This window comes from Pogonomyrmex barbatus, unplaced genomic scaffold, assembly GCF_055798465.1.
Source record: "Pogonomyrmex barbatus isolate J1 unplaced genomic scaffold, ASM5579846v1 scaffold7, whole genome shotgun sequence".
NCBI classification, from domain to species: domain Eukaryota; kingdom Metazoa; phylum Arthropoda; class Insecta; order Hymenoptera; family Formicidae; genus Pogonomyrmex; species Pogonomyrmex barbatus.
Window position 1 is genome coordinate 8201167 of NW_028297171.1, and position 23134 is coordinate 8224300.

At 32.8% G+C, this 23134-nt stretch overlaps 1 protein-coding gene across 16 annotated transcripts in view; it reads left to right on the forward strand.

Moving 5' to 3' along the window:
• Mhc (myosin heavy chain) overlaps positions 1-23134 on the forward strand; it is a 48325-nt gene that overhangs the window by 1512 nt on the left and 23679 nt on the right. For 4 of the 16 annotated variants that reach the window (XM_089083281.1, XM_011648726.3, XM_089083279.1 and 1 more), the window contains exons 2-11: positions 1722-2133; positions 6698-6841; positions 8346-8502; positions 8794-9023; positions 9434-9497; positions 9994-10092; positions 12003-12106; positions 16899-17036; positions 17244-17513; positions 20567-20737. In XM_089083281.1, coding sequence (XP_088939407.1) covers positions 1927-2133; positions 6698-6841; positions 8346-8502; positions 8794-9023; positions 9434-9497; positions 9994-10092; positions 12003-12106; positions 16899-17036; positions 17244-17513; positions 20567-20737 — 1584 coding nt within the window. In that variant the 5' untranslated portion in view covers positions 1722-1926. Of the gene's footprint in view, positions 1-1721; positions 2134-6486; positions 6631-6697; positions 6842-8345; positions 8503-8793; positions 9024-9433; positions 9498-9993; positions 10093-10571; positions 10676-12002; positions 12107-16898; positions 17037-17243; positions 17514-18317; positions 18489-20566; positions 20738-21635; positions 21807-23134 lie in introns of all 16 variants that reach the window. The other 12 variants (XM_011648737.3, XM_011648741.3, XM_011648732.3 and 9 more) reach the window with 9 other exon arrangements.

The window sequence follows — 23134 nt, forward strand, 5'->3', positions numbered from 1 at the left end:
AACTATTTTACTGAAAAACCAAACATTTTAAACAAAAAATTTGAATAAAAAAATTAATTTGACTATAATTATTTTTATTGTTTAAAAGATTGAAAAATAAAATTGATTAGTATGAGTCTGATGATGTCTGATTTGAAAACTGTTTTTAAAAAAATATAAAAATTGCACATTTTTATAATATATATTCTTCATTTACAAAATTTAGAAATCTTCATTTATTAGATAAAAAATTGACAATTTTGAATTTAAAATTAAAGATGTAAAGATCTCGTAATCTTTATCTCATTTGTATTTTTTATAGTTTCACTTCCCTCTTAATCATTTTCTTTATTAGTATTATTCTTCAGTAAACGCTTCGCACTTCTATGCTTGATTTCGTTTATCATTTAAAGTCTGCACGCTTTCCCGATATTCGATAAACAGTAATAAAATTATGTAAAAATATTTTCTGTACGTCTATCGTATTTTTCTTGTATTTCATACACACTTGTTTGAAGAAACAAAAATATCGAACTTCTTGTAACGCGATACGTCGCTCTTTTTGGTTCGGTCACCAGTACCGCTTCGTGCCTGCTCCATTTTGTATTCTTATCTGATTATGCAACCCCATCGTACTCTCTCGACTCTTCTTCGTGACTCTTCTCCCGTGATGCATTCATAATCGTCGCGTCGAGTATTAGTGTTAGTCGAGTATTAGTGATATATAACGACATCGTACCAACCTGCTTCGAGGTGAAGCGTGATTGATAAAGTTAATCCTTGTTTCTTTTATGACGTTATTCTAAAATCAGGAAAGAGGGAAGCCGGCGGCTGTTTGCGATAAATCTAAAAATTATTGAATCCACTTTACGAAATTATGAGATTGATACAATATCAGATAATTAGGAAATGAATTTTAATAACGGTAGTTTTGATACATTTTATATTACTGAATATTTCATTTATTCGACTATTGTAGCAATACTTTTAATATAATAAATCAATTAATAATATATATGAAAGAAATATATATGTGACTGATCATTTTTATATAGAATGTGTCAAAATGGTCACGGATATTTTGATTATAACTTAAAGTTATTCTCTTTTTATAATAAATATGTTGATAAATCAACAATTATTAAGTTACAAATGATTGAAACGAAGGATGATTTGAGAGATAAGCTTTAGAAGTAATATTTTTGTATTTATTTATATTTTGTATTTATAAAATAGTTTTTATTTAACTTTTAAATAAACATTATTTAAATGTTTTCAATTTAAAAATCAATTACAAATATGCATAGATAATTGAAAAATTGCGACAAATATATTTTTTTCATATATATTTTTATCGTAAAAAGATATGCTCTAAACTTAAGTAATCCATCAAAGAATTTATCATATTAGAAATGTTTATAAAATATTTTTTATCGTCTAATATTATGTTAGTGTCTAGTAAAAGAGTTTAGTATTTGTCAAATAAAACTGAAATTTATATGTAAGTGTAAATTTAGAAATAATTTTAATTAATCAGAATAAAATATTGACTACAACTTTTTTATTTGGAAAGAAATCTTTTAATCAGAAGAGAGATTTTAAGAAAAAGAAACTAAGAAGGAAAAATTATTTGGAATTATTTCTTTACATCAATCTGATGTAATCGATAGTAATATATAGTTTCGTGAAGTGGATCTTGAAGAATCGAGAACGTCGAGATGTTCTAATCGCTCATTCCCCAGGGCCGCCCAGAACGTGCCGCCAGAAGTAGTCCGTCCGCCGCCGAACCAACAACAAGCCCCGAAGGCAAACGACAGGAAGAAGAGGAACAGTCTTCCCCTCCTACCGAAGAAGAAGAAGAAGAAGAAGAAGCAAGACTTCAGGAGAAAGCCCGTGAGTGCCACGGCATCAGTTTACCGCCGGTAGAGCCCAGAAGAAGAACCGAAGATGCCAGGACAGAAGGCCCAGGAGGGAGAGGATCCCGATCCGACCCCATACCTCTTCGTCTCCCTCGAGCAGAAGAGAATCGATCAGACGAAACCCTACGACGCGAAGAAGGCATGCTGGGTGCCCGACGAGAAGGAGGGCTATCTTCTCGGTGAGATCAAAGCCACCAAGGGCGACATCGTCAGCGTCGGCTTGCCTGGCGGCGAGGTGTGTACTAGTGCACAAAATGCATTCCCAAAATGTGATCTGTTCTCCCGAATCCCATTCCTAAAAAGTCATCAAGTTGCTCGGAAAACAGCCAACAAGTGATCTCGATGCATTCGAGTAATTTTATTTTGTTTCTCTCTATCGGGAAAATTTCAATTCGAGAAAGCAACATGGAGTAAATATAATGTCAAACGGTATATGATTATGATATATGAGGAGAGGCTGTTCAAATTACAGCATTTGGCTATTATTCGGGCAATAACATTTAAAACGTAATCCTACATGATTTTATTTCTTGAGATTTGTTTGGTGAGGATTAGAGGCACTTTATGGATTCATTTGAGATTCCCCGAAGCAATTAAAATTATACTTAGTGCTCTGAAATTCTATGTGTCATTAAGCGTTATTAAAAAAAAATGATATTGTTCATCAAATCATTATCAAATCTAGTCAGCTAGTGCTTTATGATATATGATAATGTTTTACAATTTAAATATTTTATACATAATAGTAACAAAAAATCAGTTAATTAAATCTTGATTAAAAATTGTTTAATTAGAGAAAATAATTATTACATTAACTATGAATCATCATCTATCATATTTATAAATGTAACGTTATTGTTTTTATATCTCTTTCAATTAGTATTTCTTTTCATTAACACACACATATTCGATTCGTATAGTTTATGTATATGTATATGTATATGTGTGCTGTAATCTTAAAGGTAAATTTTAAGAAAAATTTCATTATTTTATAATTTTTCTATTCTGTTCGATAATAACTAATTAAATGATATATACTAATTGTACGTCGAATAATTACAATTTGTTCATCAATCATTTCGCGATCAACCATCACATTACATTGTTGCATTACAAATCATAAACATCATCAGTCTGTTCATACATTTTCCTTTATCACTGTCTGCCGCAAGATTTCTTTTTCTACTGCATACATTTTTTAATCAATACATTTGATTCTTAATACTTAAATCCGCTTACATCATTATTTACGCGTTAACAAATTTTTTACATTTTATATAAATTTTATGATAGATGTCATTAAAAAAAAGGCAGTTAAAATATAAACTTGGTACATTTATAAAAATTAGTAAATTAATTTGTACTGTTTAAACGAGAGAAAGAGATATATATATATATATATTTCAAATAATACAAAGATTAGTAATGTCCCAAATTTCATCGGTGTCTCTCTTTTTCTTACTCGTTCGAACTCGATCCCGAAAGTGACGTAACACTTTTCGCGAACACAATTACGCCGGAAAAATCATGTGGGATTCGTGTACACACGTAGCTCGAGGAAGAAGGCGTCAACGCGAGAGCGCGTTCCGATTTCGCCGGATAAATCCGTTCGCTCGCATGATTTTTGGGGAGTTGAGGGGCGGCAGAAGGGGACATCTGTTTACGGCACAGCGATTTCCATCGATCGCCATGGAAGGATCGAGGCGCGATTTCTCCCTCCGCCAGGGCGATTTTTTAGCCGGCTCGATCGACCAAAGAAGACAGAAAGAGAGAAAGAGAAAGAGATAAGAGGGGATTTGCTCGCGTCTATATATATAAAAAGAAGGGGAAGGAACGGGGATCTCGCTGACGATCTATTTTCGGAGAACAGAAAACCGGCCGCGAGCCGCCGCCGCCACCGCCACCGCCGCCGTCGTCGCCGTCGTCGTCGTCGTCATCTTCGACGACGACGAATACTTGTGACCTTCTGTCACCCGGTCGTCCGAAGGTGTAGGCTTTCTTTTCGGACGGAAATAAAGTCCCTCTCGAGCTCGTGAGGCTTGTCAAAATGTGCATTACGTAAAAGACAGTTTTCCACCATCGTTCTGTCGGAAATATACGAGAAAGAAGTTGCCTTACAAAACAATATACCTCTTTGAAATCTCATTTTCGCTTATAGTAAAAAGGAAAAATTTATAATCAATTTTCAGACAATTTTTAATAATTTGAAACGTATTTTTATATTATATTTTTGTTTTATTGAAAGAGACTTAAATCGCTCTTTGTAATGTATTTCTAAAATTAAATAGGGTTTAATTTTGACTGTAAGAATGTATGTAGCAAGAATAGTAAGTTTAAAATATTAAGAATGTAAAAATAAAAATGACAAAAAATAAGGGCATAAGAAAAGGATAGATATATATCAATAAAATAGGAAATGACTGATAAAATTCTGGAAGAAATCTATAAACTTTTATAAATTCGCAAAATTCTAATTTCTTAAAATTTTTTTACAGTTAATGTTATATATAATTATGTTGCAAATTGTTTAGAAAGTTTTCTTTCCATTGCTATATAATTTAGAAAATGCATGTTACAAATGAAAGGAAGACATTGTGATATTTAAAATTGCCAGAATATTTCTCACCAAATTCAAAGTTAGAAGTACTATTCGATAAACTATAATTCATCTAATTTTATATATATATATATATATATATATATATATATATATGATAAATCGAATATTTACCAACTTTCAATAATTTTCAAAATTTTTTTCACATTTGAGTTTTTGCAAGGCAAAAAATAAAAGCCAAAAATAGAAAATTTGTTGTTAGATGTTTATATGAATCTGCAATATCGTTTTGAAAAAAAAATTATTAAGCATAGAAAATTTGCCAGGTTTTTATGTTACTTCATCTTTTCTTTTATTTTTTTTATATAATTTGGTATGTTATTACGTAATATTGTTATTCGTGAGAGAGAGTTGTATTTCTGAAATAATGTTACATAATTTTATTATCTACACCTCCAGTATTTTCTATTTTAGTTTCTTTTCCCGCCTCTCTCTTTTCTTCTCTCGCATTCCACGTTTAGAAAATAAATAAACCGCACGCTGTATGTTATTGATTGAACATTTTACGGATCACATCTCGGTCGCATGAATCATTTTATGAATTCAATATTGATTGCTTGTTTTCACGCGTTTCCGGCCGCGCTTTTTCGTTTTAATAAAAATGCCCGAACTCTCGAGACGAAATCGCAAATAAACGGCCTCGATATCCGTGTCTCTGCGTAACATAATGGACTGTTACATAATGGTTCAGCAAACCCGTGTCGCCTCGCGCATCACCTCGTTACGACTGTAAGCCCAAACGCTATTGTTAGAATTGCCGTCGCTAACGCCTGGCGTAATAATAAGCCGAAACGCCACTTCTCGAAACGCGGGTCAATGTATTTTTAGAACAGCAACCGTGTGCCGGTTGACCAGAGAGAAACGTTACGAGAGAAACACCGTACATGAGACAGAGAGAAAGAAAAAGAGAGAAAGATGGAAAAATAGAGATATCGATAGTTGCCAAAAATCCTCTTTATGCAATAGCCAAAGTAGAAAAATCCTTCCGTTTTATTCCGTTTCTTATCGGCACCTTTAGCACAGCTTCCCATTTCTAGATTAACTCTTTTTATAACTCTTTTCTAACGATAAATCGAAATAACACAAAAAGCAGAATGATTTATATTCACAATAATCACATTAACAATATGATACATAAATCCCAGTATTTAATTTAATTTAAGAAATGTTAATTTAATAAAGTGAAAATATATTAAAGATATTTTTAATATATAATATTACTACATTTTAAAAGTATTTATAAAATTATTTTAGGATCGAGAAGAAACACGCAATTTTTTTGTAACAAAATATTTATAAAGATAAAGATGTCACAGTAAAATATATACAATGAAACAATTATAATTTAAAAGTAATTGGATGCAATTATAAATCTGATTAACTTGATTAAATTTGGTAAAGTTCTTTTTATTACCATTCTTTTAATAAAGCTTCAAAATTTTTTCTTAAATTAAAATATTTCTTGAATTTCTCTTAGCATTATTATAAATATCTTTATTATTATCATTTTTTAATTATTTGAATTTTATTTTTACAGTTCATTAAGTTATAAAATAAATACTAATATATATTCAATTATTAAATATAAATATATATTCAATTATTAAATGTTATAAACTTAGAATCATAAAATAAAAAATGAAAACGATGTCTTGTAAAATTATTAAACTTTATTTTATGAATATAAAGAATAATTTTTTAATATTAAATATGTTGTCAATTTCTATACTTGGTCATCAATTCAATTCAACTTTTTTCTATTCTCCTTTATCTTCGCAAATTCACATGATCGAGATGTTTTGATTCTTAAATTTCAAATAAATTTAAATGAAGATAATAGTTCTGCCTGATAAGTGTTCTCCATCTCTCGTCTTTTTTTAATCCGAGAGATTGATAACAAAATTGCTCGATTGATACGTAACTGTGATAAGAAAAAGGAGAAAGAGAAAGAAAAGGAAAATGCTCGCGCAGACGAAACAGTTCCGCAAGGACCAGCTGTCCCAAGTGAATCCGCCGAAATTCGAAAAAGCCGAAGATATGGCCGACCTGACCTACTTGAACGAGGCGTCGGTGTTGCACAATCTGAAGCAGCGTTACTACGCCAAACTGATCTACGTAAGTCGATTGTCGTGGCCATTCACCACTAATGCGTTCTTTCTTTCTCTCTTTGGACCGATGACAGACCAAGGACTTCAAGAAGGACCAGCTGCAGCAAGTGAACCCGCCCAAGTACGAGAAATGCGAGGACATGTCCAATCTGACCTACCTCAACGATGCTTCGGTCCTCCACAACTTGAAGCAACGTTACTACGCCAAGCTCATCTACGTAAGGCCTCGCTCGCAACGGAGAGATGCTCGTACCCTCCTCTCCTCCGTCCCGAGGATTGAGGAGGGCTTTGTCTGGCTTTGTCTGGCCTCGAGTGTCCCTCCTCTACTTGCGAGCCGCCGCGCGACTCTCGCATTATCTCTTCAGAATTTCTGTGGTGTTTCGAAGGACCGGTTCGTCGCTCAAAACGCTAGGACGCGTCCCGCGATGTCCCGGAAGGTCCTTCAGCTTTTATTTTACAAAGCTCTTTTCATCATCCGCGACAAATAGCTCGCCAGGATGCACAGATATTATGCAGGAGGTCGTAAATAGGACGATATGTCATAAAGTCGACGTTCCGCTCCTGCTTCCTCCTTTTCTTCTTTTTCGACGACAATTTTTCTGCCACGCGAACGAAGGCCTTTTGTCATTTTTGCCATTCAATAATGCATGATTTTTTTTCCTTTTTATTTTTTTTTTTTTGTAAGAGGATGATGTTATCAAAGCACCATGACGTGCTACGTCTCCTGGCTTTTTATCAATTTTTTAATTATTTTTATTATCGTTGATTTTGATGTTTATTTCAAATTTCCATCGCTGGAAGATGCATGATTGTCTTTTGTTTTTTAATGAGAGAATGACGTCGTCGCATAAAGCACAATGACATGTCGCGACATTTTGTGATTCTTCTACGATTGGAAATCGCCGTTCCAGATTGGTGATTTTCCATCGGTCATAAATCTCTTTGTGTCGAGAAAATATCAAATAGAATATCTTATCATCTTTTCTTGAAAAGAAAAAAGTTCGTTACTATAATCAACTTTTTTCTAATTCGCACAAGATGTGCAATCGACATTTCTTCTATCGCTCTATCTTTGCATTTCTCCCTATATTATGAAATTCCACATATTGTATATAACTGAATGCGCTGTAGAATCTAGGTTCCGTAGAGTAGAATCCCGAAGGATGCTCTCGTTTTGAGACGCGAGTCGCATCCACCAGAGAAATGGACTGTTCCTGCATCGGCGTTCATCATGTTTTTCGTTTTTATGTATATATGTATGTACATATGATGTATGTACATTTCATCAATATCGTCGATATGTTATTTGATTATTTTTAAATTGCTCTAATGAATTAATATCCGTATAACAATTTTTATACAATGATTAAATTATATTTGCCAATTTTTTGTAAATTTTGAACTTTACAAATATATTAATAATTACATCCTTACATAAATTTTTTTTTTTGACAAAAGAATAATCAGATACTATCGACGACATACTTTGTAAACAAATTTCAGCTATTTGAAATTCGAAACAAAACTTTTCATAGAAATTTGAATGACTGAAATCTGTTGACAATTTTTTGTGCACGTTATTACGATTGTGTGAGTGAAACAATCGAGAATTGAGAAATCTTCGTCCTGGCGAACCGCAGAGAGTGGCTGAGCCATGGAACGTTGCTTGATACTTCGACTTGATCAAGCTTTGAATGATCGTTGATCTCTCTACCTTTACAGACTTATTCCGGCCTGTTCTGCGTGGCTATCAATCCCTACAAAAGATTCCCCGTGTACACCCACAGGTGCGCCAAATTGTACCGCGGCAAGAGGCGTAGTGAGGTGCCGCCGCACATTTTCGCCATTTCTGATGGAGCCTACGTCAATATGCTTACCAGTATGTAGAAGCTCATAATTTTGCGAACAGTTTTGTGATACAGTATTAACACGATATTGTTGGAACAAGTCATGTTAAGAAAAGAGATTTAAGAGATTAAGTGATCTTTTCATAATAATTAAGCTACATTAATTTAGCATAAACAATCGAATAAATTGTTAAAATAATTTTATTGAGGATATTTTTTTTATCTTGAAAGACTATTTAATTTGTAAGGTATACTATTTTTATTGATTTCCGCGTTATTTTGTGCGTTTTATGTGAAATCTATGTCTTTCTCACCCCTAACAGACAGTGAGAACCAATCTATGTTGATCACCGGTGAGTCTGGTGCCGGAAAAACTGAGAACACGAAGAAAGTAATTGCGTACTTTGCTACCGTCGGTGCTTCGACCAAGAAAGAGAAGGATGACCCGACCCAGAAGAAGGGCTCTCTAGAGGACCAGGTCGTCCAGACTAACCCCGTCCTGGAGGCCTTCGGTAACGCCAAGACCGTCCGTAACGATAACTCCTCTCGTTTCGTAAGTGTTTCTATTTTAACGCGCTTAATACACGAAGCGTCCAATAAGATAAAATAGCAGTAATATATCTGGCTGAGATAAACGATTGAATAAATTGCATACGAGGAAGTTAACTATTCGGAAAATTTAAATGAGAAGAAAGCAGCTATTTACGAAAATATGGGTTTTTTTTTAATTTGAAAATAATAAGATTAATTTATATTTTTATTAAATTATATATTCGGTATATATAATTATTATTTTATCTTTGATATTATTATTTTAATTTTGTCGTAGTAGAATTATTTAATTTGTGAAAAGTAAGAAAGTTTGATTAGAAATAGGAAAATAAATTTACTGATAACGACTTATTGTGACAAATGATTGTTTAGCCAAAAGGATTAATTATGCTTCCGTCTTTTCTTGGACAGGGTAAATTCATTCGTATTCACTTCGGCCCCTCTGGAAAACTGGCCGGTGCCGATATCGAGACCTGTAAGTATCTCACTCGATATATCCTCGAAACAACGCCGACTCGATGCACGAAATTTCAAAGAAAAAAATCATCGTGCAGTTGTTAATTTTACGCAATTAATCACGTCCGGTGTTTAGTAGTCACGTCAAGGTGACGGAAGACGAACGCGTTTTATTATCGGCACGACGCAAACATACATCGCAGTTGGCGTCGATTTGCAATTTGCATCGCCGCGTCGGCCGTTCTTCGATTGCGTCCGGTTATTTTTACAACTGCTCCATTTCGTTTCGTTTGGCTTAAATTCCACTCGCGTCATCGTCGTGACTTCCTTGCTCAATCTCATGCTATGAACGACAATGTATGGCGATGTGACGTCTTTTCTTAGTTATGACTGTTTACTAAGACGAAGTAATTTCGTTTAATTTTTTGTAGCAAAGTTTTTTATAGAAGGTTTTTTAAGATAAGATATATATTTTTTCACGTAAAGTGTATTAAAATAATTTCTTTTTTATATAGATCTGCTGGAAAAGGCTCGTGTCATCTCTCAACAGGCCCTCGAGCGTTCCTACCACATTTTCTATCAAATGATGTCCGGATCAGTCAAGGGACTAAAGGGTAAGATCATCAATATTTCGCGAGAAAGAAAGTGAAATCCGGTCGAATCTAAACAGGGTTCTCAAGTCGATTCCTACAAATTATCTTCTATCTCCCTAGGAGCATTCTGACAAATTATTGCTATCTCGAGAAAAGTAAAAAATTTACAAATGAAATATTAATTACAAATAAAATATTGGTAGTAACCGTTAATAAAGAAATTAATTTTTTTGCTGTATTTAACATAATATATAATTGTTTTTTTTTTTAAGGAAAATAATTAATTTTCTTGAGGTAGCAATTATTTCCGGAGCGTTCGTGAACACTCTCACCAATAACGAGATCAGATCGGAAAGATGAGACAGGTGTTACGGAGCCTGGAAGAACAAAAGGTTTGCGCGTGAATGATTCGGGATGTAATAACCATCCGGAGAGTCGCCCTCTTTCCTTTCGCACATCAGCAAAATTTCTCACTGTCAAATTATCCTCATTCCACGCAGAAATGTGCCTCCTATCGAATGACGTCCACGATTACTACTTCGTATCTCAGGGCAAGACAACGATCCCGAACGTCGACGACGGCGAGGAGTGTCTGCTGACCGACGTAAGGATCTGACGATGACAAACATCGCAGGATTCTCGCCTCTCGTTTATTTTTATTGCTCTTGTACATGGCACCTTAGACTCGGCCACAGTTGGTGGTTTTCTTGGATTAACCATATATCACGTTGCCTGAAGGAACTGTAGCAGGCAATTCGTAACGCCTCTAGAACGGGGTATTGCGAAAGAACATGTCTGTCGAGGTCAATTTTCTTAATCGGATTTTAGATAGTACAATTATAATATTTACTAAAATCTAATCACGTTTGATGTCCTTTATAATTTCGAAACAAAAAAAATATATAAGATTTTAACAAACTTGCAAAAATTTTAGTCAAAGAATATTTCATATTGAAAAATTTACTTTCTGCGTACATTTTTAGAAATTGAATATTCTAATTATAATAAAAAAACATTTTCAATAACTGGTAAATTTGAAATTGAAATATATAATAAATGTCATCTAAGACTAAAATAAAACTTGGCTTTACTTTCTCAGAAGAAAGACGAAATAAAATTATTATTCCAAGATAGAAATTTGATAATGATAACAGCCATGTATCTTTCGTAGAACAGTGTGTTAGTATAGTAGATCTCTCCGTTGTGAGAGCTGAGACATTTTGTATATAATTTTATCCTAGCAAGGCGCAATCCGCAGAAGGAGTAGCGGTATTTTGCAGAGCTATACCGTAGAAATGTACTTTACAAACGTAGGAAGTATTCAAGTAGTACCAGTGCTGATATTGTGGATGAAAAAATCATAAATCGTTAACTCTAATTTCAAAAAGAAGTTTTCAAACAATCTTATTGAGAATCTAAGTGCGTAAAAATATTTAATACATATTTTATAGAAATTTGTAAAAAAAAAATTGACGAAGTATTTATATCTGAATAATTTTCAAGAAAATATTTCAAAACATTATTATAATTGGAAATTAAGTTGAACTTTTAAAATTCTAAGAAGATCTTGATATAAATTTTGTGATCTCTCTTATTAATAACATAAAATATTGCAACACAAAGATTTTCGTAATTTAAGTAAATATACTTGAGAAAGAAAAAAATTTTTTCTGAAGTAGATAGACGATTTGATGATTTTTTTTCATCAAGCTGATAAACCCCTGATGTACAGGTGGCATCTCCTCTTTTCCTGCCAATATTTCTCTATTATGAGACACACGCAGTTGAAAGAATCCGCAGATTCGGATTCTCATAGACTCCCTGTAGATATTACCCTCTTAGGTAGCACGATGGAAAGCCAGCAGGAAACATGGCCCACCATCGGTTGTTCACCTGCATGTTTTCTTTCTTTTTATCTGGTCACCCTGTAGAGATGTGTCTGCTGTCCAACAACATCAACGACTACTACTTTGTATCGCAAGGCAAGACAACGATTCCTGGCCTCGATGACGGCGATGAGCTTTTCGTTACTGATGTAAGTGCAACGATCTGGACCAGCCAGCATCAATAATCGCCCCAGTAAAAGAAATTCTATTTCGAAATAAACGAAATTAAAGAAATTTTTGAAAGTTTTTGTTTTTGCTTAGATTGCTTTTTGTAATGAATTAATTACTGTTTAACGTATAATTATGCAGTATATTTTACTTTATATCTTTTTTGTTGTATTATCAGATTTATGTAATATTATGTAATTGATGTGTTCAGATACACTAAACTTTTTTCTTTTCTTTTATTTTTATTAAGTAATTATTATTCCATATTTTATATTTTTTGTTTTAAAAAAAAATACTTTCTACTTATATAATTTACATGTAACTTATCTCTAAAATTGATATATCAATTATTCCATTTTGTATACGAATTTCTATTCTCGAAGCTCGCTGGTTCAATACTCTAAGCACTAGCTCCTCTGTGTACATAATTGTCATCTTTCCGTACATAGTAATCGCTTCCGGAAAAGTGTCATTGCTCAATGAATACTATCGAGTGATGGTTCTTTTTTATACATTTTGATTTTTTGTGTCAGCTTATACTTACACATTTATTCTGTATTTTGTGTCCGTGAAGATATTTATCTGTGCTATTATCTCTTTTTATGTGCTAGATTTTTCGATGTCTCTTTCTCTCTCTTTTCCTGTTCATCTCTTTCTTTCTTTCTCTTTGCTCTTTTTCCATTGCAGCTCTTCAATGTATCATGTGATTAACAGAACATATTCTTACAGCGTCACATGCGGACATCTGTATATAACTTCTCTTCTATCTTTTTCTTTTCTCTTCTTCTCTATCGCATTATCATTTTTTTCAGCGAGCCAATAATTTGCTATATTTCTTCTGTCATGAACATCGACGACATCAATCATTTTTTTATCTAAAATATCCAAATTAATTATAAATCTATTTGTTACTTGATTTAAGAAAATATTTTCTAAAAAGAAAGAGAAATATATTTATATAATGATAAAAATCGACTGTAAATGTCGACGATGACCATGATTGTTCGCTTGCCCATTACGAGATTGAGCACCGGAAAAAAGAACGAACTAATACAGAAATGACCATGCTGAGCAACCGGATCGGTGACTATTGGTACATTAGCCAGGGTAAGACCAGAATTCCTGCAGTCAACGACGGCGAGGACATGGAAGTAACGGACGTAAGTCCAGGCCCCAGGGTGTCTTCGAATCTCAGCGAAATTCAGACTTTCTTGTGGGTTTTTGTAAAATTTCTTAATTAAATATTAATTATTGGACCAATTTTTGTTGTGGAAAAAAACATTAAAAAGCTTTAGAAAGAAATTACTTCAATTAATATTTAAATCAATAAAATAAAATATTTTGATGATTACTGTAATTAGTTATATATATCGGTTGATCTTGATTTGACACCCGAGACACTACCGTGTCTCCTGATTCAGTTAATTAACAAACTATATTTAAAAAAAAATTAATTACATACTTTTTTTATGGTTTAATTTTAAACTTTCGTCTAGTTTAGGCAGATAAGAATTATTTTTTTATTGAGCAAGATGGTGCTGAAGTTTGGCCGAGGATTCGCCACCCCCTCCCTCGCCCCCCGCCTGCGAAAGCTGCCTGCTGCCGCAATCGAGGCGCGGGGAGATTGGGAGCGCGAGACTTTCCCCACGAAGAAATATTCTCTTCTGTTAAAATAGGAATTTATCGCCTCCATTTACCCGCTCCCCGATATGCTGATCTCACAATTATATCGCTCGTCCCATATCAGGCTGTTGAAAATGCGCGCTCGCACATGCCATAGGAATCTCTTCGTTTTTTTCCCATCCTTTTGAGACTCAATCATCTTCTAAAAAGATATAATTTTTTAAGAATTAAAATTGAAGTAATGTTAAAGTACAAGAAAGTTTTTTTTTATTGCGGAATACTGAAAGAATTAATTTTTTGAATTATTATTGAAATAAAAAGATAATTATTGAAAAAAATAAATATTTTTTAGAGAAGAAAAATATATTTTGTTATTAGACATATTATCTAAAACTTAAATTTTTATAAATATTTTTGAAATGTGTGATCAAAAGTGTGTAATCAAAAGAGTTTTTATGTGGATTTTTGAGTCTCAAAAATTAACAGCATAATTGATTTACAATCGATGTCATAAGTTGATAACTACTGATAGATCAAGGATAAAATGGATAGAACAACAATCGGAAAAATGATAATTCTCAGAAGAGAAACTGTGTGTTGAGACAGAAACGAGTTCTGAAATTGCAACTTTGTTCTTCGAAATGCTTCACAGATATATGTTTCTTGTCCAACAACATATACGATTATGTCAACGTGTCCCAAGGAAAGATCACGATCCCCAACGTCGACGATGGCGAGGAATGTTTGCTGACGGACGTAAGTCCTTAGATGATTCCTCCCGATTGTAAAAAAAGATGTTCCCTCTTGCTCTGTAGAAATTTGATCCTATATCTTTAGATCATTTGGACATATGAATCCATGTATTTAGTATCAACGACGTTAATCAAGAAATCTAAATATCTAATTAATAAATTTTAAAATGATAGTTTATTATGAAAATGAAAATTGACATTAAATTTATGATATTTGTTTAATATTAAAAAGATAGATGATTTTTCGAAGATTGATGTCGTTGTTGTTTTTTTATCCCAGATATTGATTTTTTATACTTTTACAAAATGCAGACGATAATAGGCAACAGCATATATATATTTTTTTTATTTATATAATTATAAAATTAAAACAAAAAATTTTTTATTAATTTTGCTGTTTGATTACTTTTAAATATTAATTAAACTAAAGGAATGATAATCAATTATATTTTTTATATATTTAATATATTTAGTATTACTTTTAGTATTTTTAAATTTCTTATATTTTAATTTTTAAAAAACAAAGATATTAAGAATATAAATGAACAGATTGAATTTATTTTATTTAAATATATTCAAATTATTAATTAATTTGAATTTAAGTAAGTATAAATTTGCTAAGAACTGTGATATAAGATTACTATATTTCATATAAATTTTCAATTTAATCTTTTATATATTATTTAATGTAGTTATATTTTGTTATGTTTTATGTAAATAATTTCATAAACATGATTTGTGATTTTAAAAAATTTAAAATTAAAAATAAAATAATAAAAAATTACATCTATATATGTTCAAATAATTTTGATAAATTTTGATAAATTGTTGCTACATTATCGTTTATGCATAATTACTATGTACATAATAATACGATGTTTTCGAGTACTTTCGATAGTAGAGTATTATCTCCCTCTTTTATTCTTTCACCCACTCCAATATTTTAACCTGGAGCAATGAAAAAAATTTTCTTTCATGTCGACTTGAAGAAATTCAGCGATACTTCAAATATCATATCCTAATAGTTTACAACTGATTCGTTCGTCCCTTCCCCTTCTATGGTAGTTATTTTTCTTGTGAGAAGTTCCATCCTAGGTGAAACTTTGATAGATTTGATCAGAAACGCAGCCTCGAGGAAGCGATTCTTCATCGATCGAGAGCGAAGTCGAATTTTATAAAGGAGATCCAAGCTGCCCCTCAAAAGAGCGAGGGGGTTGGAAACGAGACCGCGAGGAATTATTCAGGCTGACCCTGAAGAGGGCGATTTTGTATGACTCTGAAGGCCTTTTTATCAGAAAGAAGTTCGCGATGAGTGCGATCTAGAGATCAACCTCATCAGTAGTTTTATTGTCTTCTTCGAATTTTCTTCTTTTTCTTCTTATTCTTTTTCTAGCACTTCGTAATCCTAAGAGACTATGTAGACAGTGTTAATTCGCGTTGATATCCGGAGCTTAGAAAAAAAAAGTGCTATAGCCACATAATAAGCTTTGCTTCTGCTTTTTAGTTTGCTTATTGTAAAAATGCTTTGAGTCGGTTTCGCCAATATTAATCAATTTTTTTTTCAAAATTAAAGATAAACAAAAAATAGATTAATTCACAATTTGAAGTGAACTTTGACAATCAGTTTTGATCTCAATGTTGATTAATTTTAATCTTAATTCAATTAAAAAAAGAATCAATGAAACTTATAATACTCGGTAAAATTAACCAATTCAAAAGTTTATTTTTATTTGTGTGTATATTGAATATATATTAAAAAATTAAGATACAAATATAGAGAACTTATTGGTAACATTGTCATACAATTTGTTAAGATCTTTATTTTTTAAATGAGTTAAAATAAGCTCTCTGATGTAAAATAATTGGCTTTTCAATTGACATTCCGGTGAAATCGAACTTCGTGCCACGCTAGCTTTCTCTCTCTTCTTTTCTTTTCTTTCTCATGCAGCTTCCACATGCGTAGCCGAATGATTTATAATGTAATAAATTACATATATCGATTGTTCGTCGTGCTTGGAAGCGTAACGCTGTTTGTGTTGTCCTCGTGTGTTTCCATTAATTGTTGCTCGTCCATGTAAGTAAGTTCAGCCAAACTGATAGCTAGACTCTTGTTAGAGGAGTAACAAGGGATAGTCATTTTTTTAATGACAGTCCCTTTGTTGGATTCGATTTATGATGAACGAAAAAGCGATGTTAAATTATATCTCAGAATTGACTAATAAATGTATCATTCGCTTTTTCGTTTCTGGTAAAACAAAATTGTAAATAGCGTAAAAGACTTTAAAAACGGGAAAATTCACAATTTTTTTTGCGAATCAACTCCTCGTAATTTAGAACAATTTCTAACATAAAAATATCGGCAAGACAAAAATTTAATGAGGATTCTTTTCGATAACAGCAAGCTTTCGATGTGTTGGGCTTCACCCAGGAAGAGAAGGATGACATCTACAAGATCACCGCGGCCGTCATGCACATGGGTGGCATGAAATTCAAACAAAGGGGTCGTGAGGAACAGGCTGAAGCCGATGGCACTGAAGTATGAACTTTAAATAGCTACTAAACTATCGTTGACATAACGGTTTAATTGCTTTTGTTTATTTTTTTTATAAAAAGTTATTTTCCATATTTTAAGAAGATTAGAATTTTCTAAATCAATACATTATAGAATTATAAATTTTGCTTCAGAGACATTTGCATAACGAGAAAGAAAACAAGAAAGGAATGATTATGTTTTGTACTTCAGGAAGGTGAACGTGTGGCCAAGCTGCTTGGCTGCGACTGTGCCGATCTTTACAAGAACTTGCTGAAGCCAAGGATCAAGGTCGGTAATGAGTTCGTCACCCAGGGTCGTAACAAAGATCAAGTAACCTATTCCGTGGGTGCCATGTCGAAGGCGATGTTCGACAGGCTCTTCAAGTGGCTGGTGAAGAAGTGTAACGAGACCCTGGATACCAAGCAGAAGAGACAGCACTTCATTGGTGTACTGGATATCGCCGGTTTCGAGATCTTTGACGTAAGTTTCTTCCGAACCGCGATTCACAAATATATAAACGCACATATATATATATATATATATATATATATATATATATATACGTATTTACGTAACGTGATCATCGACGATTTTTGCATAAAGTTCGCAAAACTTTATTTAAAATTTTTAATAGTTTATGTTCCGTTGTTTCATCATTAATTATCTCTTTTAGAATCATTAAAGATTATTTTTGTCGAAATTGTTTTATACGAAGTAAACCCTGAAAAATTTATATAACAACAGAACAGTTTTTATTTATCTTTTATACTATATATTAAAAAAAAATAAATAAATTGAAACAGACGCGATTATATATTGCTGCGACTTAACTTTTAACAGCAAATTTAATTTTCAATCTATTGATTCAATTGATTAAATTTATTTTATTCGTTAATGATCAATAATATTGATTTTTTGGTTATTATTATATTTTTTCTGATGCATTTTGTATAATATCAAAATAGAAAATATAAGAAAGAGAAGGTAATAATTTTCGATAAAGCTTCTCTATCGAATCGTCGATGTGAACGAAACTGAAATCAAACACACATGGAAAAAGAAAATATCGAAGATGTGAAGAATCCTTCGCATCTTCGATTTATACAGACTTCACTTTTCCCCCCACGATGAAGTAAAACAGGAAAGAAAGACACTCAAAATCGAGCATGACGAGAAGTAAATCGTGATTCACGAGGTGTGATATCAAATCTTCGTCGAAGAAATCGTCAAGAAATTTCTTTCGGTAAATCCGTAATTATATCTCGATACCTCGGTATCTCGCAGTTCAACGGCTTTGAGCAGCTCTGCATCAACTTTACCAACGAGAAGTTGCAGCAGTTCTTTAATCATCACATGTTCGTCCTCGAGCAAGAGGAATACAAGAAGGAGGGCATCGTCTGGCAATTCATTGACTTTGGCATGGACTTGCTAGCTTGTATCGAGTTGATCGAGAAGGTGAACGATCGATCCGCCCTCCTCCCATCTCGCTTTCCGATCTCTCTAGGAGATCCATAGATCATTTTAAGTCCCGCACGTTCTTAATCTTATCGTTAATTGTTAATCTCGATATGAATTTCTCCAAAAGATGATTCAGACCTTCGTAAATTGTCCTCCCTAGAAATGCATTATCGCTCCTTCGGGATGCCATAGCCCCCAATATAAACTTAGATGTGAACTTAGATGTTAGTTAAACCCTGGAATGGATGTATCCTGAATGAACTCGAGATATTTATTTTTATTAAGTAATTTCATCGACAATTCCTTGGATGTCTCTTTTGGAATATTGTGAACCTCCATGAGTTAGATGTTTCGTTGATCACCCGAATAGATATCCGTACTACCCCGAAACAAATTTGTGAATTTTTATTGGATGTGATGATTCCTTAAGTTTTATTAATATTTTTACAATTTTACTATTTATTATATTATTAATTAACCTCAAGTATAAATAGAAAAAATTATTATTTCGTATTTTAATATAGATAGATAGTTTCGAGTATCGTAGATTATTTGTTTTTCTGGTAAAAAACGCATGATGTCCCTCTTCGAAAAATCCCTCTTCGATTGCCGCGAATTTTTCTGCACGCCATTATAGAAGTAGCGAAATTTCTCTGATTAGAAACCCCAGATTTTTATCAAAACGGCATGATTCGGATAGGGATTCTTTTAGAGAGTGCTGTTAGATGTTCTTAGATGCCCCGAAGAATACTCATTCGCTCTATCCGATTCAAAGAATGGAACTGCGCCCAGAAGGTAAAAGGATTATCTTTTTATTCATCGAAGGAATATATTCATTGTCATCATCGTCATCATCGAAACAGTGGACTTCACATAGCGTAAACATTGTGTAAAGATGATTAACTACTCGCCCCTTGCCCCTTTTTCTTGAATCAAGCACGTATATTTAACTGTCCATTAGCAAACAGGACGGTCAGGATCGTGCAAGAACCTTCTTACATTGGTTTCCCCGTTGATATAATTGAGTTGGTAATGGTAATTGTTGGAAGCAGACTAATATTGTTGGACCCCCATATTTGGAATTCACTCAAAAATATCTGATCACAAGCACGATCAAAGCTAATTATAAATTTAGAACAGAGAACAAATTAGAATAGAACATGATTTGATTATTTATTACAAATTAAATGCATACACATTTTTTCAATAATTTATTTGTTTGTGGTCAGACATCTCATATCATCTGAAAAAAAGACCTGCAAGTTGTGTCCAGAATAATCAAATGATATTATTATTTCTACAAAAATAAGATAATAATCTTTTAGTTAAAAAAATATCAAATATTGTTAATTAATTTTAAATTTAGTTAGATTTTAAATCTTGTGTGTTGTATCTTATCAATGAATCGATTGGATGATTCTGGACAAAACAAGACAAAACAAGTTATTTAAACAGTTTCTGATAATAAGTTTTGAACTCCCGAAAGAACGACCTCGTGCTAGGTCGCGATACGATTGATACCAATCTGTCCCAGCAATAAACGGTGCCCAACACCACCGATTCGTATTATGAATACACCTGTAGATAAAATTCCTCGTAATGAGACCTACCAACTCGAAATTTCGAATCGATTAACTGTGCAAATCAAATCTGTCTTTTATTTTCACAAAATTAAGAAGTTTAATAGAAAAAAAGAATTAAATAATTCAACATTAATTTCATTAAAAATCATAATGGGTTGAAATATCAGAATTATCTTATCAATTTCAAGTATTAATGAAGAAAAAGTTATATATTATTATATATTGTTTTTTTATAAGATAATATGTATATAATTCATTATTTTAGAAAAAAGACTTTAGCAAGAATATTTTTACATATGTTAATCGTTCTGAGAACTGAAACTTCGGGTAATTTTGTAATTTCGACCGACACGTAGACGTGTGTAAGAGATCCTTTAAAAGAAACAGGACGAAAGACCTGCAAAAACTAAAAAAAAATGCCAAGACACGATGGAAAAAAAAAAGAACAAAATGACATACACATACGCATGCCTGTTTCTTGCTCTCGAACAGTTCAACAGCTTCGAGCAGCTCTGCATCAACTTCACCAACGAGAAGCTACAGCAGTTCTTCAACCATCACATGTTCGTCCTCGAACAAGAAGAGTATACGAGAGAGGGCATTGAGTGGGCCTTCATAGATTTTGGCATGGACCTGGTCGCATGTATCGATCTGATCGAGAAGGTACAATAGAACGGATCGATCGATTCCGGGCCAGTAAAAACCCGGCGGACGGGTTCGGCCGGAAGTGAAAGAGAACAAGATAGCTCAAAGCTGAATAACGAGCTAATAATACAACACGAGAATTGAGAGATAGCTAATAGCACGCGGAAATCCCTGATGATTTATCACAGATCAGAGGAGACCGCCACTCTAACGCTTATTCCCTAGAAACAAAGTGATCGTCCACTGTTTTCTTGTCGTCAATCATTTCCATCCATCCAAATCCTTCTTCCTCTTTTCTTTCTTTTTGTGTCGTCGATTTCGCGGTTTCGGCCGCATATGTTGTTTCAACAAGCAAGCTTTCCTGTCGCATTCCGCTTAGGCTAGTTTTAGTTGTAGCTCCCTCCTTTATGTCAAAGGCAAAATTTTTAAGAATATCGAGATCTTATCTCAGTTTCACTTTTACGGAAGAAATATTAATTTAAAATTAAAAGAAAATGTTTTATGCGCAAATATTTTACTAATTACAAAAAATTATGAAAACTTTTAGATCGAATATGGAAATTTTTTAAATTTTTAAATTTCTTTGTAATAATTATATTATTAAGATTATAAGAGCTAAAAGTAAAATAAAATGATTTAATTTATTCGGACATTTTATTTATAGAGATTAAAATAAAATCTAGCAATTTTAAAAATAATCAATTTTTTAATTAATATTTAACAAAAAAATTAGAAATATCAGACTTAACACATATGACACATATGACACTTTGACTCTATTGAAATGTTTGTTTTATTGATAATAATTTTTGTCTTTCTCTCCCTTCCTCCTTTATTTCTTCCTTATTCTATTCATCTGTCTACCGCCTCTTATTCCTGTCACGCGCCTACATACGCAAATGCAAAAAAATGGCAGTTCAACGGCTTTGAGCAGCTCTGTATCAACTTTACCAACGAGAAGTTGCAGCAATTCTTCAATCATCACATGTTTGTGCTCGAGCAAGAGGAGTACAAGAAGGAGGGCATCGATTGGGTGTTCATTGATTTCGGCATGGACTTATTAGCTTGTATCGAGCTCATCGAGAAGGTATTGTTAGTCACTGCGAGTCAAAGTTTGAACATCTCGATCCGGCACCCTGGGAGCTGATCGATCCCACGGACGACGAACGAGCGAGACATCGAACGAGTCGCTTGAACGAATCGATTTCTGGGACTTCGCAAGAATCACGACCCGCAAATTGTTGATGTTGCTTTCCGGTTGATTTTTGCCGGTTTCTCGAGCTTGTGTCTATCGTAATCTCTTTGGCTCTTCGAGAATGACGAAGACGCCACTCATAATTTCCGAAGGTACTTAGTACAGGTGCCTAAGCCACGTTTTTCCCCCTGTTGCTCCTTATAATGTCCTGTCACATTATTAACGGCACTAATGTCGTGTTCGTGAAGAATTTCCTTAAAATCGTTCAATGATTGAACGACAATCAAATATCATTTTTTCTTCGACGATCCACTGGGTCCGGTTCACAATCCTGAAGAGACCAGGACGAATCGTAAAACGAAAAAGGAAAAGAAATATTCAATGAATCAATGAGGCTTATTATTGATTTATTGTGCCCAATCAAATACGATTGACGAATTGTACGATTATCAAACATCACTAAAGCTCCTATGACATGCACTGCATGACAAATTGTTAAAAATTTGAAAGCTTAATGTTACAACAGCGTCATATCAATTAATGAATTTTAGAATAAAAATTCGATATCAAGCTGCAAGATTAAATTTAAGGAGATATTAGCTCACTCAAAAAGTGATAATTGTTAATAATCAATGATAAACAATGACCCAGCGATTATATTCTATCACCCGCCCCACATACGCAAAAGCACATTGAGTGTCAATCCTAAAACTTACCCTGAAAGTTTATCCATTTAATAAATTGTAATTAGGTAAATTTAATTCTAACACGACGAATGTACTGTCAGTGTTTTTCACAATTCCACGTTTTTAATTTAGCACATAACGGCACAAGCGAATGTCTTTGATTCGTGCAATAAATTTGAAAAATTTGCTTATTTTTATTTAAATTACATCAATATTAAAAAAATTTTTAAAAATTCAATTCAGTATAATTACTTAAACTTAATTAATTGTGATTAATATATTAATGTGATTATATATTATTCTATACGCATGAAATATTTAATCACATTATATCACACAACATAAAATTGATTAATATTTTTATGTATTTATTAATATTTTAAATAATTCTATTCTAAGTTCAAACATATTGTATTATTTAATTTCTTTAATATCAAGATTTTTCGAAAATGATTTAGTATTTGGTTTTTAAAAATTTTTCAATTTTATGACACGATCAAAAATAAACCCCCCCCCCTCCCCCAAGAGCACATC